This window comes from Idiotropiscis lumnitzeri, chromosome 4 (assembly GCF_059441095.1).
Source record: "Idiotropiscis lumnitzeri isolate Australia: NSW breed Sydney's pygmy pipehorse chromosome 4, RoL_Ilum_1.0, whole genome shotgun sequence".
NCBI lineage: Eukaryota > Metazoa > Chordata > Actinopteri > Syngnathiformes > Syngnathidae > Idiotropiscis > Idiotropiscis lumnitzeri.
In genome coordinates, this window is record NC_142394.1 from 27,801,120 (window position 1) to 27,821,390 (window position 20,271).

Below are 20,271 nucleotides of genomic sequence, written 5' to 3' on the forward strand. Positions count from 1 at the left end.
ATAACCCAACACGCAATTATTCATATCTAAACGGCTGGCAACAACGGTGAGGTCACCCCTAAGTGACAGTTCCATCTTTTGAATCGCTTCAAACAATACGAACGTGGCCTGCTGCAGTGCGCTTGGCAGTACAAATCGGAGTAGAGTTCAATCGTTTCTCAACGTCAAGAGGAAAAAGGCCACTTTCAAAACCCTAACCCTAATTTGAAGCCCTACCCTTTCTTTCAAATCCTAATTGGAAACCCTAACCATAGTTTTAAACACAACTTTGAAACTCGAAGCCGACTTCACTCATCAGTCTTGATGTCCAAATGTGTGTTTTATATTCTTTTTTTTTTACTTTTATTGTCAAAGGATATTCTGAACTCTTTGTTCATAAATCAATTTTCCATGAAGCTATTTGGTTCTTTCGAATGTCTTTCACTCGACTTTGTAAAACACTACTTTTTTTTTTCTTAAATTTTTTTATTTTTTTTTTATTCCTTAAAAGAAAAAAACAAAATGTGTGGAAAGGACTCAAACCTCTAATATCCACCTCAAAAACACAAAATAAATGACAGCTAGAGTCGCGGTACACAAAACATGAACAGAATAAAATTTTTAAAAATGCATTAAAAAAAAAGTAAATTTCTATTTATTGCAATGAGGAATAGCGGTTTGGTATACGAGTGAATTGAGTTACAAGCTCGGGCAAAGATGAATAAAAGTGACGAATGAACCCGTCGTGCACTCTGTGCGTGTTATTTGCCATCGCAAAAAAAAAATTGTCTACTAAGCCCGGTACACCGGTCCATTTTCAATACCGCCTGGCGTCCGATGCAATATGTCGGACAAGCCATAAAAAGAAGGAAGATCATCTTGAGCAGACCATTGTGAAATCAAATTTCATGTCGCCAAAATATTTCTACCTCCTCCCACCTCGCGCGCTCCTCTGCCAGTCTGAGATGAGCAGGACCATATCGCCCTTACTTCTGTTAACGCGACGTCACGTCACGGGCGCGGGCGGCTCACTTCACCGACGCGTTCCATTCCAACGTCAACGAGTACATCCAAAAATTGAACCAAAAAAAAGAATAAGAATTTGGGTACCTGCAGTGTGAATGCAGCCGATTGTCATAAAGACATCACACATAAAACAAGCGCCGCCGCGTCCTCATAGTCCAACGCAAGCACAGGTCAAAGTTCATCTCCAGTGTCACTTCCTCTTGCCGACCAGCGTCCATCCATCTTCGTCTTCATGAGGAGGAAGATGATGATTTGATGCGTTGACTGACGCACTTTCACACTCCATCTCCTACACAGCAACACACAAACACTCGCAATGAAGCGCTTTATTCTCCCGATGCGTTTAAACGACTCTTTTTCTTATTGTCTTTTTTTTTTTTTCATAGTCCGCAGATGGTTCAGTTTAATGGTCAACAGGAATACAAGGAAATTAAGTTTGAAGTGAATTGGCCTCTGAAACCAGCAGGTGGAGTCCGAAATAAAAAAAAAACTACACATTTTGATACAGATCTGTTGCTTTTACTCTGAAAAATAGCCTGCCCCAAAAAAATAAATAAATAAGAAAATAAATGTCATGACAACCATCTGGGTGAAAAGGAATTAAAGTGAATGTGGTCAAGTTTAACTTTTTTTTATTAGTTAGCTTTAATTAGTTTTTATGCAGGTTTTTTTTTTTTTTTTTTTTTTTTTTAGTTTTAGTCACCTGAGTTTCACCATCACTGTCCGAGTCTGACTGTGCAGGCGGGGCTGTGACCTTCGCCCGGGGCGTCTGCTTCTGGGTCAGTAATTGGATGGAGTGCGACAGTTGTTGGAGCGCTCCCTGCTGCCACTGACGGAACATCTGCATCAATCGGACACACACCTGGACACACACACAAAGTAGGAATTATTTTTAGTATTATTATTATTATTATTATATAACTACTAATAATAATAATAATCGTTATTATTATTTTTATTATTATTATTATTATTATTATTATATAACTACTACTACTAATGATAATTGTTATTATTATTTTTATTATTATTAATTATTATTATTATTATTATTATGAGGCAAGAACTGTGATGATGATGATGATGATGATGACGACAGCGTGTGTACCTGAGGTAAACTTCCATCATCCACCACCGTCTGAAACTCTTGATCCATGAGGGTGCTGATGAAATCTTCCACTTCATCTTGCTCCAAGTCAGCTGATGGCATGAAACACAAAATACAGTCAACAGCTGGCACCTTAGAAGTAATGCCAATAAATCAGCCCAAGTGAGACAAATAATTGCCTCAAAGAATATTTACTTCATTTTTACACACATTTGCTTAATAACGAGTCATTTTAGATTGGATTTTAATCATAGTTTGTATGTTCATTTTCTTCACTGTCAATTTGAAACAATGTTTGTAACAATAAACAAAAAATTTAACATTAAATCCATGTGATCCGTATTGGGAGGCTCCACGCAGCTGTGCGCCATTTAGGGGACCAATTATCTAGCCATCTCTCGATTGTTTTGATTTGTTTGATTCAGTTGAAACATTACTCTCATTGACAGCTGAAATATTTACCGTTGTCATGGAAGTACTGCTGGATAACATCCACCAGCCAATCAGCTTTCTCTTGCCCGTACACTCCTCCAAAACCGTTATCCACTGCAATCTGAAAGCAAATATGTTGTTTATTAGTGGTATAATTACATGTAGCAACTCATAAAAGACTAATATGATCAGCAGGATTTAACACTTTTAATTTGTCTCTTCTACTGGTGCATGTTGTGCACTACTTTGATTATTAACATTGTTTCTGTGATGGGGTTGCTTTCTCCTCTTTCCCCGCAGTTGACTGCTTGTTAAGAAAGTGGAGAGGAAAACAAACACCGAACTCGTCTCTTTCTCTTGGGAGCCGCAGATTCGACACTTCTTAATGATCACGATAATGCGCTGCGACGTCCATAATCTAATGTAATATTTGTTGAACTACAAAAGTTAGATTCAAACCTACGCGTCGACTTGAACAGAAACATTTCAAGAGCGTAACCAGCTGACGGCTCATCTCCGCTCGCTAACCCTGCGTGTGTGTCACGACGTCGTCGACTGTATATTATGCACCATGTTGAGTCGTGTATATGCACAGAATGTAAAAAAAAATATGATTAGGATAAGGGGTATTTACCTGCAGAACCGGCCAAGTATGCAGAGTCGCTCTCACGCCTTCGGTAAAAAGCGCACGCGAATCTGCGGAGGCCGCCATGTTGGATGAGACAGACATCAACAATCGATCTCGATGCTCTGATTTGGCTCAGACAGAAAACATCAATGAAATACTCGTTTCAAACTCCATCAGGGCGAGCGATTAGGGCGGCCGTGAGACAATTTAAGCAATAACAAGTAGACATAATCATCAAATCTTTAAATGCACGACATAACGGATGCCGAAGCCCTTTGATAATGTCCAGTACACAATGCCCCACGAACCGCATTTTTTTCCCTGGTAGTTAAACACGTTCCAGGGTTTCCGTTCCTTTTTCCGCTGTTGTGTAGCAAAAAGATAACCAGGAACTAATTTGCCAGACCTAAATCTACCGTATATATTCTGTACTATATATTCCTCCTAATAGGCTCCTCCATCGCCACCAGGGGGCGTCATTTCATCGCAATATGCGTTTACTAGCTGGCGCCTCTTGCTGACTTGGAGCGAAAGTCGGGCCGCTTCTCCTAACCTTTGTCACCTTTTCTTAACCTTTGGTGGCACTCTTTTAAAAAAAAAGTTAAAAATTGAATACCATACAATAAAATACAACTTTATTCGTATAGTAAAGTGCTTTACATTTTCAATCAAAATGAATTTGACTCCACTTTTCCTAACTAACGTCAAACTATTTAGACATTACAAAACTCCATGAATGCGAAGGACATTAAATCCAAGGATTCATGTGCTCTCTTTTATTTCATTTATTGTACGATTTTCTGTCTTTTTGCCACTGATTGTATGACACCCCGAGACGAATGGTTTAATGTTTTTGGAATAATTATTAATGGCGACAAGCCTTGAGATTGTTTTCAGTACTTTTTCTCTCACTCAAAATTACATCATTACAAACACTGTAGAATCATATCACACAGTTCTGCTCAAAGCGTATGATGTCATCGGCAATATAAAATATCCTCAACAAGCACGCTTACAAATCAAAACAACAGTAGAAGCAAGTCTCATTTTTGGATTTGACGACAAAACAAGCATAATGCTTCTGAATAGAAAATGACGAGATTTATTTGGATGATGATGATGTTTTCTTTTTCACGGGCACAAGATGCAAAAAGCCAAAGTAGAGCTCGGACACCTTCAAGCCTCATCATCGTCATCGCTGTGCTTGGTCTTCTCCTCGCTCAGGCCGCTCTCGTCGATGTTCTCTAACGAGTCGGCGCGTTGCAGCGTCAGCTCGGACACGCTGATGCACGGCAAGGCGTTCTGTTCCGGAAACATCCACGGCTTCAAGTTGGGATTGTGTCGGCGCTTCCATTCGGGATACTTCTGAGATGCCTTGTAGATCTTCCTCATTGCCTGAGAAGCCACACGTCACACTCGGTTCAACCTCAACAAATTTTTGGCGTGGCTTTCAGCCTGAACCTGAAATACGCTGGATACTGAAGATCCCTTCATTGGGCTTACTTTACCGTCATTTTTATTCACGTCACTTCATTTACCTTGGGAGCAACAAACTGAGAGACTCTGTTCACCACCCACTTTGGTAAAGAACCTGTAAAAACCATGAAAGATTTTCTTCAACTTCCAGATTGGTCCTCACACGCTGAACCTTTTTTCGTCCCCGCCGGCATGAGATTTGAATGCGTGTGTTGTCACCTCGAGGGTCCAGCTGACTGAGGTAGTACAGAGACGAGCCGTCGGCACCGCTGGACTGGACGAAATATCCGGTGAGCAGTGAGACGGCACGCACAAAATCCTTCTTCGGAGGATGTTGCTAATTGAAAAAAGACATGAAAAGTGTGCCTTGTGGTTTGACGTTCCTGCACGCATACGGTCGATTGTTTCAAGACAACACCGCATGGAGGAATCTTTATATTTACCGCGTGTTTGACCGAGTAGTTGATGATCAGGAAGTCACTGCCAAGAGGGAGCCACGACCTCAGAGTCACAAAGTCACGATTCTTCAGTGGACTGGGACACCTCCCTTCAATCAAGAACATTCAAGCCTTCATTGATTATTCATCAACTGTCCGTCCATTTCCTAAATTGGTGACTGACGGGTGAGACTTGCCGACAGAGATGAGGATAAGATACTAAAAACTTCTTCACCTGAACTCACCCTGTCAACTGTGGGCCTGGGAAGTAGTGATAGACCGATTATCGACCGGGCCGATTATCGTGACCGATATTTGACATGTTGCCGATTATCGGCATCGGCCTTTACTTTTTAACATTCAAGGTAGATAAATTAAAAGCTGGTTTATTTTGGCTCGCCGCAGCACACTTCTCTCTCTCTCTGATGTGCTCGTGGCCTTGCCTGCAGAAGCAGATTGGCCCACAGCACCATCTGATTGGTTTCTTGCAGCAGCCAATCAGCAAAAAGCTGCCTGTTTGCTTCCATTGAACTAGAAAATATGCAGCTGAGCCTCTACTTTTTGTACGACTTTTAAAACCAGGTTTTCCATTTTCTAAGATCTAAAAAAGCTTGAACATTTTGTAAATCACTAAAGTTGTTTCATATAAAAATGTGGTTAAAGGCTTTTAAACTAAGTTTTGGAGTTTTTAATTTGCAAAATGTTGACACCATTTTATCAATTTTCTTTCAACAAATGAATATCGACTTCAAATATCGGTTAACGGCCTCCATGACTTTGAATAATCGGTATCGGTAACAGTCCTGAAAAAAAGCATATCGGTCTATCACAACTGGAAAGCCCTTTGGCATCATTTTGTGTTTAAGAACTATCACTCCAAAAGCGGATTTGACTTGATTCAATCCTGGACTCACAGGAATAATAGCCCACGTCGGCGTTAACGGTCAGTCTGCCGATGTCGTACGTGTCGATCATGTTGGTGTCCCACTTCTTGCGGTAGCTGGTGTCATGGAGGACGTCGTACAGCGTCTCGGCGCTCACGCCCTTGCACATGATTTTCATCTGAATCACATGGAGAGAACGTGGCAGGGCGAATGTGATACGTGTTTTCCACCCGTCATGAAATTCGATCTGCCGCCTCATTCAAAATTGACAAATGAGCTTTTGCGGTGTGCGTTTGCCGCTCCGTCTGCATCGGCGTGTGTTGGTGGCTTCACATCCTTGTGGGTTTGCATCTAATGGCCGCGCAAGTGCATCTGCAATTAAATCCACACTTTTCCCTCCTTCGGCCATTGTGGTTTCAAAAAAGCAAGAATATATTTTAGATTTTCAAACGGTCGCCAGCTACGACTTTTGGGTGTGTTAGCGCTGCCCCCTCACGTGTGAGTGACCAATCACAGAACGCGTAAGGCCAGCGAGAAGGCTCACTGTCACCAAGTCGTAATCTGATTGGCTATCGCAACTGTCTATCAACGGTAAAAGCCCCTCGTTCACACAGAACAGACGCCCACATAATTCAATCTGAAGGCCTCGGACGAACAGAGCGTGCGACTGGTATTATGAAATCTGCCCGGCAACACGAGCGAGCTGAATTTTGATTGGATGAAAAAACTCTCACCTAAAAATTCAACACTAGGATATGACATGACATCAATGTGAAGAATATGATCATTTTTTTCTTGATTATATTCGGCCAGCAGAGAAGGCCTTGATGGCCTTGACCGCCTACCACTGCATATTGAATATGTTTGTGGGGATGACAAAGAAGATTTTTTTGCGGCATTCATGCACCGACCGAAAGTTTGTTGGCAAACAAACTAACCCGCTGCTTTGTTTGATGTTGAACCACAATCGCGTGTGCTGAAATGATCACCTTGATCTTGTGAACGCTGTCGCCGTCGTCGGGGCGGCACCACACGGTGACCCCTCCCTTGTGGTAGCGCCTGGACCAGCCTTGGGAGCCGAGGCACTGATCTTTAAAGGAGGAGAAGTCCGAGTCGTCCGGAATCTGAACGGCCATCTCGCCCCAAGCCGGGAGCAATGCCTCTGCGGAGGTGCGTGTGCGTGCTGACAAGCAGGTGTCGCTTTCAGGTGCGTTTCAGGTGACCTGACATCATGGCTCATGTGATCCCGCCTGGCAACAAAAACTAACTCGTGGCCGGAGCGCCTTGGTTGCTAGGGAGATTTCTTGCGTGTAGCAACCAGACGTTTTGTCACTTTACTGTCAAAAATGTCGAACCGGCGCCGTCTGACGTGAGCCACGAGCTGAAGCTGACCCGTGAGTCGTATATTTACCTGCTAGGAGGATGGCCAGCGAGCACGTGCGCACACTAATCATGTTTGCATTTGATTTTTGGATGTCATTACCACTGGAAGAGTTGCACTGCCACGCCCCCTAAAGTATGATTCCCCTCCTCCCCAACCCGCAAAACATGCGGCCCATTTTGGCGAGTTCAGGTGTGCCTCAGCAACTCAAAAGGGCCACCGGGTGGCGCCGTAGGCCACCGTAGTCTCGTTTCAGTCTTGGACGAGATTCGGTTGCAAGACAGGCTGATAATGTACGGTACAGTTTGTGCTGGTGTGTGTGTGTGTGTGCGTGCATGCTGCAGGCTGTCAGGTAGATTGCAAATTCTTACAGGTCAAAAGTCACGCAAGCGATCCTCTCTTGCCAGTGGCACCATTTCCCGAGGCGGTGTGAAGAGTCGACACGCACGCACGAGAGCAGCCGTTAAGTGGGTTCGCCTCGGATGTTTGCTTTCGTTGAGGGAAGGCTTCTTCGGTACTTTCATTAACACAGCGTCTGCTTAGCGTTGCTATGGCAACGTGTCTTCTCACTCAGTGGGCAGTAAATTATTAGTATTAACATTATTGTTAATATGGTGTAATAATGCTGTTATAAACAATATTAACAAATAGTTCCACACGAAAAAAAATATAATCTGGGTTAGGGCTGCACAATATATAAAAAAATAGAAATTATTTTCTTTTTTTATGTCCAACAACCATATCGCATGTTTTTCAATATTGCGCAGCTTCATAAGAACTACGTGAACCGCACAATTGAAATGTGCGACCCTTCGAACTCCGCGGATGCACATGCATAACAGTCACGACATTCTTGTTCTTACACATTGGTAATAACGGTCAAGACACTTTCCGAAATTTGTTCATAGCACGGAAATCCCAGCATCGGTTGAGCGAACTCAAAATGGCTGCCGCATCCTGGCACTTGAGATCACAGATTGCAACAACAAACATCCTGAGGCTCCCCCCGTCAGGCTGCATTAACGCTTTTGCCCAAGAAGCAAAACAAAGAAACTCTGACAGACACGACGACGCATTTGCGATACTTGCTCTCGGCTCGGCTTTTCCTTCCACATTCCAAAAACAAAGAAACGTGAGCCTGAGTGAACAAGTCGTGAATGTGGGTGGGAAGGCGAGCATGTTTGTCTGTCTGGCGACCAGTCCAGCCAAAGTCAGCTGGGATCGCTACGCTGATGCACTAAAGGGATTTTCCAAGTGTCCACAACCCCCCCCCCCCCCCCCCCCCCACACCCACACACACGAAACAAAGGCTCGGCATTTCCTTTGACTTCCATCACTACGGGTGGAATTCTTCGGAATTAATGTCAGAAAACTATGAGCTTTGTTTCTCCACATCGACGTTCACTATAGGAAAAAAAATGTAACGTTCAGCCTCAGAAATTATCCAAGCAATCGGACCAATTTTCTGATCCGTAAAAAAAAAAAAAAATTACAATAAAATCTCTGTGTTTGACACACCAAAGTATTTAGAAAATAAAACATAAACAAGGTTTATTCATTAAATTTTTTTCAAGTTTGCCGGGCCGGATTAAAACTTTTTACGGGCCGCATGTGGCCCCCGGGCTGTAGTTTGCCCACCCCTGATTTTGACCGTCTCCTAGCTTGTGTGAGTATTACAGGGAAAAATTGCCCCTGTGGTGAAATTCAGATTTTTTTTTTTTTTTCAGATCCGCTTTCAGCCTGAGCACAGGACGTGTGTTGAAAGGCTCAAGATGGGGGTCAGCGGGAGACTTGTTGACTTTGCGCCTTGTGGCCTTCAAGCAAGCGGCTGCTGGAAAAGTAAAAAGTGGGACTCGACTCGCGCCAGGAAACTCCTGAAAGCTCCTCCATCATTTCACCACATGTTGCCTTCGTCACGTGACGTCACCAACACATTTCAGTGAACACAAAATGCGCACTCGAGCCATACATACAGCCGACGGTTTGCGTGCGTGTGATCAGTTACTGTCCTATAATTAGATGACGTCATCACTACGTGACCACCCCTCCTTGACCAATTCAAATGAACCCGCAAAACACATACAAGATGATGAACGAAACAAACGAATAAAGGACGCTCTTTTCATAGTCGAAGTCTCCGCCCAGTGAGCTGCAGACCCCCTGAGCCCCCCCCCGCCCCCAAACTCGCCTGGCATAAAAGTAAGCAGAGCAGCAGCGGCAGCCGTGCAAGAGCAAGAAAGAAAGCAGCGAGCAAAGAAAGCCTGAAAAGGGAAGAGGGGAGAATTTGCGCCAGGATGAAGTCGCGTTGGCCGCTCGCCTTGTTCTTTTTGTTCTCGTGGAGTTCGAGCGTCGCCCGCTCGCCTTACCAGGCCGTCCTGCAGCACAGCCGCGTCCGCGGACGCCAGCAAGGGTGAACACTGAACACTTCTCGCCTCAGCTACCACCAACTATACTTGCAAACTAACCGCTCACGCTCTTCCCTGACTAACACGATTTATTCTTTCCCCTGAAACACTCGAATGATGCTCACGAGGAAGCGGCGCTTTGCGATGTCTCGAAATGAAAGTGAAAATGTGGGCCAAGAAAGCAAAAGCTACTGAATGTTAATCAACGAGGCAAAAATGGATCGAAGGTCGAATATTATTGAAATAGTGACGACTTGAATGCATCGCAGTCCGCATATCGTCCACGTGTGTGTTTCCTCCGAGGTGCGCTCCCCAAATGACATGAAATGCTGTTTTGTGTGTCGCCCCCTGCAGGCCGAACGTGTGCGCCATGCAGCAACCGCGAGGCAGCGTCAAGAAATATTTCGCGAACTGCAAGCAGTGGTACCATCGCAAGATCTGCAACCAGCCCACGTGAGTGGCCACGCCCCCCGGGGGGAAGGTGGGAGGGATCATGCTGCGCTGTCAAATGGCAACAACAGTTTTTATTTACTAAAGTAATGATGAGAAAAGCGGGCAGGCAAAAAAAGCGTGACGGAAGCACAGCGAGTTGGGAAATAACCAAACCCCACAAGTATCGAGCACGCCAAGTACCACCTCGATGACCAACATTTGAAAAGAGAAGCATACTAGGCCCAAGTGTTCATAGAAAATGAAGCAGATCTTTTATTCCTAAAGCCGTATTTCACTGTACGAGTGTTTGCGCACATCTTGAATGTTCATTTTTCGTCAGGATTGGTCCAATGTCACAAAAACGCCAGACATTTGCAAAAATATTTTTTTTTTTGTTGCTCTGAACTTTTGAACAAAATTTTATTGCAATGAAAAAAAATGTCCGTCAAAATCGTTGGCAGACATCTTTGCGACTGTTTGAACGAACCATGACGAAAAAAAAACAACACTCGAAAGACAAGATACTTTTTGAACAGCGAAATTCCTCTAAATTAGTCGCTCTCTAACTTTTTCTAAGAATGAAAACCCACTGCAGTTAATAAAGATCAAGATCTAAACCGGTTGTATATGTGCAGTTACAAGAAAACAATCTTTAATTCAAACACGCTCGTGCTGCTTTCATTGGGAAAAAAAAAATGGGACTCTCGTAATGAAATGAGAGAAAAAAAATCCTGGTGTCGTGCCTGAACATCACAAGAACGAGTTCAGTTCCTTTCTCGGTTTGAGTTGATGGGACATGTGTGCCACATTCAACATGGCGGACCGTCGCAGCATCAGGCCAACCTGCCAGATGAGGCATCGTCCTCGTTTACGTCTACGAGTACGCGTCTACGTCTGGCTACAAGGCTAAAGCCCAAAAAAAAATTAGCGCTGCTGGCTCTCCTTGCGCTCATGACGCCCCCCTGGTGGTCACCTCCTGTTTCGTCATTCTTGTTTTTTTTCCCCGAGTGGCTCGTTTGGAAAAGTCGTTTGACTCGCTGAGTGTTTTGTCGATGAGGTCAAGCGAGAGCCGAGCCAAGCAGGGCTTGTCCCTCTCCTGCTCGCTCGCGTCTTTGTTTGCATGCAAACCTGTCAGAACATGTCTGTCATCGCGCACGCACGCACGCACATCGCCAGCGTTGAGGAGGAAGTCCACTTTGTAGAAATTGACGTGGAGTGTTTATTTTGTTTTCTTGCGTCTTTGCATGAACGTTTTCAATTGTGGCAGATTTGTAAATCGGACTTCCTGTGCGGAAGTGCTGGAATGTTCCGCGAGGAAAACCCAGATGACCGTTTTCCAGGTCAAACCTGAAAACCTCCGCAAACTTCAACCAGGCTTCACTTGCTTGAGTTGGAAGTGGAGACGGCAAAGGTGTCTTCTCAAATCTCAGATCCTCAAGATTTTCCTTTTCTTTGTTTTCTTGGCCTTCCCAGACAGGATGTTTTTTTTTTTTTTTTTTTCCTGCTCGATGCCCTGCGGACACTTGGCTGCAGACATCTCTCCAAGGAAAAGAGCTTTACGAGGCCCATTTATTACGGAAATCTCAACAGGAATTCAAGAGCCAAGCTTTCAAGCCAATTGTCAACTCTGGCAGCTGGATCGGATCTTTGCACTCATCCACTTCCCCTGCAGAGCGCTTGCGTCGTCTTTCTATTACGGACGCGCACGCGCACACAAACGTGCACAAAATCAGTGGGAATGCACAAAAACTCAAGTCCCATTTACTAACAATTTGGAGGGGGGGGTGAAAACACCTAGTTAAAAACATTCACTAACAACTTTTACGAGCAGGCAAGAATTTCCGTGTCTGCGGAGCTCGATGATGTGGTCGTGTGGAAAAAGTTTGTTTTTATGGAGGGAAGTGTTCCCACCTGAACTTTTTGTTTTATGCCAACGGCCCAATCTGAAGGACAGCAAGTAGAGGTTTGTTCTGATGGCGAGGACGTCACGTCTTTGATGCCATGTCACTGACGTGATTTGGATGATGTGATGTTACACGGCGTCGTTGATATGGTGTCATTGATGCAATGTCATTGACGTAATGTTGACGCCATGTTGATGATGCGATGTTGTTGATGTCGTGTCGTTGATGTTGTGTTGTTGATGTCGTGTTGTTGATACGGTGTCGTTGATGTTGTGACGTTGAAGCGGTGTCGTTGATGCGATATTGATGACGCGATGTCGTTGATATGGTGTCATTGAGGCAATGTCAGTGATGCGGTGTCGTTGATACGTCATTGACGTAATGTTGACGCGATGTTGATGATGCGATGTTGTTCATACTGTGTCGTCGATGTGACGTTAAAGCGGTGTCGTTGATGTGATGTCACACTGTGTCGTTCACGCGGTATGGTTGATACAATGTCGTTGATGCGATGATGCGATATTGATGACGCGATGTTGGTGATGCGGTGTCACGCGGTGTCGTTGATGCAATGTTGATGATGCAATGTCAGTGACGCAGTGTCGATGATGCAATGTCGTGCGGTGTCCTTGATGCGATGTCATTGACGCGATTCCGATGATGCAATGTCCCCGATGTGGTGTCGTTGATGAGATGTCACTGATATGTCGATGATGTGAAGTCATTGGCGTGAAATCGTTGATGCAATGTCAGTGACGGGATGCAGACGATGTGATGTCGACGATGCGACGTCTTTGATGGTATGTCTAGGATATGATGTCATTACTTGATGTCGTTGATGCGGTGTTACTGACGTGATGTCACTGATGCAATTTCTCTTGACGCCGTGTCTTTGATGTGTGGCCCGGCACAGGGTGGTGACTTACGAGTGCTGTCCAGGTTACGAGAAGATTCCCGGAGAAAGGGGCTGCCCTGCAGGTATGACCTTTGACCTCTAGCACAAATGCAGTCCGTCACCTGTGACCTCCGCCAATTTGATACAGTCTTTACTCCAACTTTTCAGCCTCCTAGCAAAAATGCGAGTTTAGTGTGTGTCGCATTGCGAGAAGCAACTTTGCATTAGTTTTCATCCTTTGTTGTCGATCACCTTCACGGGGTGGAGCCTCATCGCCGCGCTGGTGTTCTGCTCCATCTGCCTCGAGGAGGAGGCCATTGACGGCAGGATTGTTGTGTGTGCAGCTCTCCCTCTGGTCAACATCTACAACACCGTGGGGGCGGTGGGCGCATCCACCACCAAGATGTACGCCGACAGAGCCCAACTCAGGGAGGAGATCGAAGGTCCCGGAAGCTTCACCTTCTTCGCTCCCAGCAACGAGGCCTGGGCCGCGCTGCCCACGGTCCGTCGGAAAACTTCCGTTCTTTCAAACTACGGGACACGGTTTGGCCTAAAATGGTGGTGTGTTTGTGTGTGTGTGCGCGCGCGTGCGCAGGAGATCTTGGACGCGCTGGTGAGCAACGTGAACATCGAGCTGCTCAACGCTCTCCATTATCACATGATCAACCGCCGCTTGACGTCAGAAGAGCTCAAGCACGGCGCCTCCTTCTCCTCCATGTACCAGGACTTCCACGTGCACGTGCACCACTACTCCAACGGGGTAACTCGCGCGCGCGCGCACACACCAAAGCGCGGACGCAAACACACCCACACAAACTTGCTTTTTGCGTCCAGATCATGACGGTGAACTGCGCACGTCTGATCAAACCGGACCAACACGCCACCAACGGTATCGTGCACGTGGTGGACCGCGTCATCACGGCCATTTCCAACAACGTGCACATGCTCATCGACGTGGACGACGACCTGGAGACGCTGCGTGTGAGTGGCGACTCGCGTGATGATTCGATCGCTCGGAACGCTGACGAGAGCGGACCGCTTCCTGTTCGGCCTTTCAGACGGCCATCGCCGCCGCCGGTCTGACCAGCGTTTTGGAGAGCGAGGGTCAGTACACCATCTTCGCGCCGACCAATGAGGCCTTCGAGAAGATCCAGCAAGAGACCCTGAACAGAATTCTGGGAGATCCCGTGTCTCTTCGAGGTGAAGCGACGTTTTTGGAAGGCTTTCGGCTTTTTCTGCCGGTTAGCTCGCTCACGTTCTTCTTTTCAGACCTGCTCAACTACCACATCCTGAAGAACATGCGCTGCGCGGAGTCCATCGTGTCGGGAATGCCGATGGAGACGCTGCAGGGCACGGTTCTGGAAGTGGGATGCGACGGAGACCAGCTGACCGTCAACGGGAAGGCCGTGGTGGTCAAGAAGGACCAGCTGGGCACCAACGGCGTCATCCACTACATCAACGAATTGCTCATCCCAGATTCGGGTACGCTACACTCCGAACATTGAAAATTGAAAAAAAAAAAATCGAGTTACGACGTACTCGATTGACGTTTAGACATTACGACGGCCGTGCCACGTTTTGAGTAACAGGTTGAGTAACTTTATATTTTACATTAATAAGCTTCGCCTCATCACTATCCCAAAATCCTCTCATTTTTCATCCTATCGAATCGCTTCGCTGTAGAAAATGCTTCGACACGCTGGACCAGATTCACTTTTGTACATTCGTATCCTGTGCATGCGGATCACTTTTGGAACGCAACATTTTCGCACACCAGATTTATAATGCAATGTAAACGATTACACAAAAATCTTTTTCACATGATGGCCGCAGTTCTCATCAGTGTTAAAAACAGTAACTGATTTTTTTATTTTAATTAATTTTATTTGATTAATATCACGTATTTGGATTATTTAGAAATTTAGGGAGTACTAAAGCGTTCATTACGATTTACACGGAAATTCGAGTAAGATCGCCAGCGTGGGAACGGAACTCGTTTGTAAATTGAGGACTTCTTGTCCAAAAGAAGCTAAAACAGCGAGAAAAAAAATCTAAAAGACTTTTTAAGCAAGGAGTCAAAAGCAGATATTTACGACATTAAAAAAAAAAGTGTTATGTAGCCAAAACTCTGCTGGAGCTGGCCGAAAGCTCCAACGTGGCGACGGCGACCAGAATGTTTGTGGAGGCGGGTCTTAGCCCCCACCTGAAGGGCTCTGAACCTCTGACCATGCTGGCCCCGCTGGACGACGCCTTCAGAGGTGAGGAACGTCAGCGCCGACGACCATTGACGGCCCCGCTCGTCACGTGCATGCGTGCCCTCCACAGGAAGCGTGAGCAGTGACATGCGGAAGGTGATGAGCAATCACATCGTCAAGGAACAGCTGTCGTCCAAGTCCTTGTATCACAATCAGGAGCTGGAGACGCTGTCCGGCGTCAAACTCCGAGTTTTTGTCTACAGAAACGTAACCCATCTCACTCTTGATTGCCACACGCCCGCTTCCTTTTTCATCCGCACGTCTCACTTCCTGTCCACGCGTAGTTTTTCTAATGTGCTTAACCGACTTATGCCGCTGGCGTAGAACTTGTGTGTGGAGAACGCTTGCCTGGCCGCCCACGATAAGACGGGACGCTACGGCACCATGTTCACCGTCGACAACGTGCTCACGCCGCCCACGGGAACGGTCATGGACGTCTTGAAGGCGGACGACCGCTTCAGGTGAGTCGAGCGCTGCCGCGATTTGGCTCTCGAGCGTGACGGCACGCCACCTGTGCGGCCTTTCAGCGTTCTGGTCGGCGCCATCCAGTTGGCCGGGATGACGGAGCTGCTCAACCAGCCGGGCGCGCTGACCTTCTTCGCTCCCACCGACGCCGCTTTCAACGCCATGACGCAGCCGGAACTCAACAAGCTGATGCGTGAGTGACGCTTTTGTCAGAAAGTGGAGCCTGTGTGGACTTTTAGGCATCTGTTGGCCTTTCTTCTGCTTCTTTGGCGACGTGTTGAGACTACTCGCTGATTTAAACGGCAAACAGTTGCACTCTGCCGCTTCCGACGAGACAAATATTTACGTGAAGCTGTCCATGTGGAAATAATTGTCAACTGCTGCTTTTGTTTTCTTCCAGGAAACCGCCAGCAGCTGACGGCCTTGCTCAAATACCACTTGGGCGAGGGAATGGTGGTCAGGGGCGGCGTGGGCTCTCACACCAGGATCAAGCCCCTACTGGGCGACAAGTTGGAACTGGGCGTGGTCAGTGCTTTACGCCTCATCGTTCCGTTAACGCAGTGCTTCTCAAATAGTGGGGCGGGCCCCCCTGGTGGGGCGCGATGCGATGCTGAGGGAGGCGCGTGTGAACCTGGGGAACAATAAAGTGTAATTGCACATCCACTCCAGTAGTTGGCAGTGGCGCTCGCCTTGCCTTTTGCGAGTATTAACTCTACAGTGTAGGTTTGTTTTCCAAATAAAATGCTATTATTTACAGTTGTGGCGGAGAGTGGGTGGTGAAATGGGGGTGGGAATTTTTTTTCTTCTTGCTGGGGGGGGGGGGGCGTAACAGAAAATAATTGAGAAGCGCTGCGTTAACGGCACCTGTCGCCCGCAGAGGAACTACACCGTCTACGTGAACCGAGTCCCGGTGGCCCACGGCGACCTGATGGCCACTAACGGCGTAGTGCATGGTGTTAACAGCATCATCAAACCGCTGCGTGAGTCCGACATGACCTGAGATGCTCGTCTAGAGCAGCTGGTAAAGACGAAATTTGTTTGCCCGCAGCTCCCAAGGTCGAGCGAGAGCAAGCTGACGGGCCGCTGGCTTCTCTCAGGTCTTCGTCTACCTCCACGGTGAGAATCAGTGACATCACAAGTCACATGACCAAGCCTAAGGTTGTCCAAACGCTGACTTTAAGGGCTGCCTCCTGCACGTTTTATGTTTGGTTCACACCAAATCCGTTGTGAGGATTTGCGGCGGCAAGATTAAATTGAAGTCAATGGGGTTTGCACGAGCGGGCGCGGTTGCGTGCAGGGCGACGCGAATGACGCATTTCGAGCGATGGGACGCAGAGCGAAGCACTAAAAATTCACACTTTCTGCGCGGTGAAAGGGAAATTTAACTTTCTTCACCTGTCACATTGCGGGAGACAATCAGCCAATTATTGTTGTCGTCTGTAGACATCCAGAGCTTTACAACACGGCCACTAGCACTACAGAGACAAAAAAAAAGAAAAGAAACGTGACCAAGCTTGGAGGGAAGCAAGGAGCTTTTTTTTTTTTTTTACACAGATGTAGAACTTTACCAAGACGGCAATAGCTTTTAGGACAGTGTCGGCCACTTAAATGCGATGTCGAAACATTTTTTTTTGTTTGCTACCGGAAACGCTATCAACGTCACAAATCGAAGCCCCGCCCCCACGAGCACAAACGAGCAGCTGCGTGGTGAACACCTCCGCGGTGAAACGCCAGCGAATTAATCGGAGCGGAACGCTCAAACGTAACTGGTGTGAACGTAGCATTAGATGTGTCCCTCCTGTAACACTCTTGATTCAAATTATCAGGATCGTCTTCAGGTTTCTTCACAACTTCCTGATGAGCTGATCATTTGAATCAGGTGTGGTTCATTAGCGACATTTCTACAACAGGCAGGGCAGCAGCCATTGACAACCGGAGCTGGACATGCGTCTAAACATACTGTAGCGTCTTTAAAAGACACACGTCAGACCTCCATTAAATTCTCATTTTTATCCTTACCAAACGGCACTCTTGGATGTAACCGACCACAACTCCGGGCAACTCGCTACGTCATCAGCACAACGGATCACTTGCTCGCTCTCTCTCTCGCGCGCGCGCGCGCGCACACACACACACCTCTCGTCCAGTGAGTCGCGTGATGCAGTCAAAAAAATCGGAAACGACACAACTCAGCGAATCACAAATGTCAACACAAGAACAGACAACACGATTCGTCACAATACCAAACTGACATTGGGCAGTTGGTGAGTTGGGCGGTGTTCGCTCATTTGTCAGACATGTCATCCATCGTCTGTGGAAATTGATCGCTGATTGCTTTGCTAAAAAAAACAGCATAGAACAGCATGATTTTGATTTTTTTTTTGTTATTTCGCGAATCAGTAGCCTGGCAAGCCACACCCATTAAGAAAGTGTGTCTGGAAAACCCGCCTTCCACCGCGGCCTTTTTTTTTTTTTTTTTGGAAGATGGTACCGACGGATATTACTTGTCTTAACATAGTGATTGGCGTCAAGGTCGTGCTGCCGCGTTGTTTCCGCCGTCACTCTGGCAGGCCCGATGCGCTGATGTTTAGCTGACTATATTCTTGGTTGTGTTGAGGCTGACGATGGTGTCCATGAACTCGGTCGATGATGTTTTTTGTCTTTTTTCCAGCGCTCGGAGTCCGGCAGCTTCAGGAATGGTAAGGTTTTCTTTCTAAGTGGATCGCGTGATACATTGGATGACACACTCACTTCTCTCCTCTTCTATTTGCAGATGACCTTTTCCGAAAGGTCATCCAAAGTCGCTCCAGCCGGACAATGAACGCCGCTCAGTGATGTCACAATTTTTTCGTGAAACTTTTACAAGTCTGTCATGTCAGTTTTTTTTTGTTTTTTTTTGACAATGACATAAAACAAAGTACTTTTAAACCCTCAAAACTCAATCCGCTTGAGTTGACTTCAAACCAAATTTTAGAAACCAATCCAAATTGGAGGAAGCTTTTTTTTTTTTTTTTTGCTTTTTAGCAATGTTGCTAACTAGCGTTATTATTATCCCTAACTCGCTATCGCTTGCTCTTTTGCTATCTCATTCATTAACAAAACCTAATCATCACCGAGATGCGTCAACACAATTAAACTTCCTCCTCTTTTGGACTTTATCCATGCAAATGTTGCCAAAAAGCATTCTGGGAAATTGGTTGGACTGCTTTTCCAATCCCTTCAAGACACTGTTGATGATGAGGATGTTGATGTTGTTTTAACAAACGTGGTCAGGAAGTTGACCAAAGTTCTTTTGTAGAATAACGCTCCAACGTGGAGTGTGTGTGTGTGTGCGTGCGCGTATGTGTGAGTTGACAAGAAGTGTGAAAGATGGACACAAACATTTCATCTTCTGTTTTGTAAAATGTGTCACAATGATCCCATGTTTTTATTTTGGAAGAAGGAAAAAAAAAACAAAAAATGATTTCACTTTGAAAACAGTGACAAAAGTGCAATTATTGTGACAATATAAAACGTCAGTCACCTCTTCCAGGAAAATTCAAGAAACGGATACCGGCGACATGAAGAGATTAAAGTTCTGTGGGAAACTTTTGGAAGTCAACGCACACAATTAAAGCTGATCAATAATCACTCATGCCGCTTGTCGTAAGGACACTTGGAAGCCATCAAACACGCATGCATGCACCATACATCAAAGTGATTAAAGATGATCAAGAATCAATGACATTGCTCGTTATTCAGAACACTTGCAATCCATCCAACACACACACACACACACACACACACACATCCGAATGATTAAAGCTAATCAACAGAAATGTTTGTCGTCGGCGTGTTCACACTGCACTTTTTTTCCCCCCCCATATGTGACACGTATCTGAATTTTTAATACAGTGTGAAGAGTACAATTCCGAACTGGGCCTCTTTTGTATGTGGATATAAAAAAAGGATCTGTATCTGCAGTATGAACGCTCATCTGTACGCATCCGACATATGTCGTCAAAAGCCAAATATGCGTAAAAAGTGCGTACAGAAAAACATTCGTGCATTGCTTTGAGTAATTTAACGTTTGAATTTCAACATTCAATGAAAATCGATATATCGATTTAAACTGCTTAAAATATGCATCAATGGAAAAAATAAAAGTATCGATTTGCAACGTCATGTTAACCAGAGCTGCTCTTATATGTCTGCTGCTGCAAAAAAAAAAAACTGCACACGCACAATGCGCATTGGGGGTAATCCAGGTCGTACGTGACGCAAAACAGAAGCATTGTGGGTAGTGTGGTTTCATGATTCTCGGGTACATATCGCATTTTGTATGGGTGGATTATATTCTGCATACTAGAGAAGCGAACCAAAACATTTTGGATGAGGGTTGAATAAACATTTTTTTTTTTTTTAGCACAGTACATTACCCAAAATGTATTCATTTAACTTCAGTCCCGTCTACATAAAAAAAAAATATGGATTGGTGTCCATGTAAAGTAAAATATGTTTGGAAGTATTTATTTGTAGTTTCACAGTAGTGCAACGCAGCATAATGTATCGTTTTTGGTTCTAA

General features: G+C 45.6%; 3 protein-coding genes across 4 annotated transcripts; 1 reads left to right on the forward strand and 2 right to left on the reverse strand.

Moving 5' to 3' along the window:
- Positions 1 to 72: 72 nt before the first annotated feature.
- Positions 73 to 3,487, reverse strand: tsr2 (TSR2 ribosome maturation factor). The gene is made up of 5 exons (XM_088293300.1): positions 3,180 to 3,487; positions 2,576 to 2,666; positions 2,114 to 2,205; positions 1,709 to 1,867; positions 73 to 1,294 (listed from the first exon to the last, which is right to left on the reverse strand). The coding sequence occupies exons 1-5, from the start codon at positions 3,273 to 3,275 to the stop codon at positions 1,196 to 1,198; spliced, it is 537 nt and encodes a 178-aa protein (XP_088149426.1). The 5' UTR covers positions 3,276 to 3,487; the 3' UTR covers positions 73 to 1,195.
- A 772-nt stretch (positions 3,488 to 4,259) lies between these two features.
- On the reverse strand, positions 4,260 to 8,127 carry stard15 (StAR-related lipid transfer (START) domain containing 15). Of its 2 annotated transcripts, none has more exons than XM_088293880.1 (6): positions 6,960 to 8,127; positions 6,001 to 6,130; positions 5,093 to 5,196; positions 4,869 to 4,986; positions 4,712 to 4,764; positions 4,260 to 4,568 (listed from the first exon to the last, which is right to left on the reverse strand). In XM_088293880.1, the coding sequence occupies exons 1-6, from the start codon at positions 7,104 to 7,106 to the stop codon at positions 4,350 to 4,352; spliced, it is 771 nt and encodes a 256-aa protein (XP_088150006.1). In that variant the 5' UTR covers positions 7,107 to 8,127; the 3' UTR covers positions 4,260 to 4,349. The 2 variants fall into 2 exon arrangements, with proteins under 2 accessions (XP_088150006.1, XP_088150005.1); XM_088293879.1 differs by having other exon boundaries at positions 6,001 to 6,148.
- A 1,407-nt stretch (positions 8,128 to 9,534) lies between these two features.
- tgfbi (transforming growth factor, beta-induced) lies at positions 9,535 to 19,428 on the forward strand. Its single transcript, XM_088292714.1, has 17 exons — positions 9,535 to 9,761; positions 10,111 to 10,209; positions 13,006 to 13,070; positions 13,332 to 13,489; positions 13,583 to 13,747; positions 13,822 to 13,968; positions 14,046 to 14,187; positions 14,257 to 14,469; positions 15,108 to 15,245; positions 15,313 to 15,449; positions 15,567 to 15,703; positions 15,770 to 15,900; positions 16,108 to 16,232; positions 16,585 to 16,687; positions 16,756 to 16,823; positions 18,379 to 18,406; positions 18,481 to 19,428. Exons 1-17 carry the CDS (start codon positions 9,646 to 9,648, stop codon positions 18,540 to 18,542), a joined length of 2,034 nt encoding a protein of 677 aa, XP_088148840.1. The 5' UTR covers positions 9,535 to 9,645; the 3' UTR covers positions 18,543 to 19,428.
- The last annotated feature ends 843 nt before the right edge of the window (positions 19,429 to 20,271 follow it).

Bases quoted from the DNA above. Each gene is read 5' to 3' on its own strand.
- tgfbi (XM_088292714.1), top strand. From the start codon at position 9,646: ATGAAGTCGCGTTGGCCGCTCGCCTTGTTCTTTTTGTTCTCGTGGAGT. The intron at 13,748-13,821 runs GTAACTCGCGCG...TTTTGCGTCCAG, and splicing joins TGCACCACTACTCCAACGGG to ATCATGACGGTGAACTGCGC. The intron at 16,233-16,584 runs GTCAGTGCTTTA...TGTCGCCCGCAG, and splicing joins ACAAGTTGGAACTGGGCGTG to AGGAACTACACCGTCTACGT.
- tsr2 (XM_088293300.1), bottom strand. From the start codon at position 3,275: ATGTCTGTCTCATCCAACATGGCGGCCTCCGCAGATTCGCGTGCGCTT. The intron at 1,868-2,113 runs GTACACACGCTG...GTGTGTGTCCAG, and splicing joins ATGATGGAAGTTTACCTCAG to GTGTGTGTCCGATTGATGCA. The intron at 1,295-1,708 runs GTGACTAAAACT...GTTGCTGTGTAG, and splicing joins ACAGTGATGGTGAAACTCAG to GAGATGGAGTGTGAAAGTGC.
- stard15 (XM_088293879.1), bottom strand. From the start codon at position 7,106: ATGGCCGTTCAGATTCCGGACGACTCGGACTTCTCCTCCTTTAAAGAT. The intron at 4,765-4,868 runs GTGACAACACAC...TGGTTTTTACAG, and splicing joins CAGTCAGCTGGACCCTCGAG to GTTCTTTACCAAAGTGGGTG. The intron at 4,569-4,711 runs GTAAATGAAGTG...GTGGCTTCTCAG, and splicing joins CTCAGTTTGTTGCTCCCAAG to GCAATGAGGAAGATCTACAA.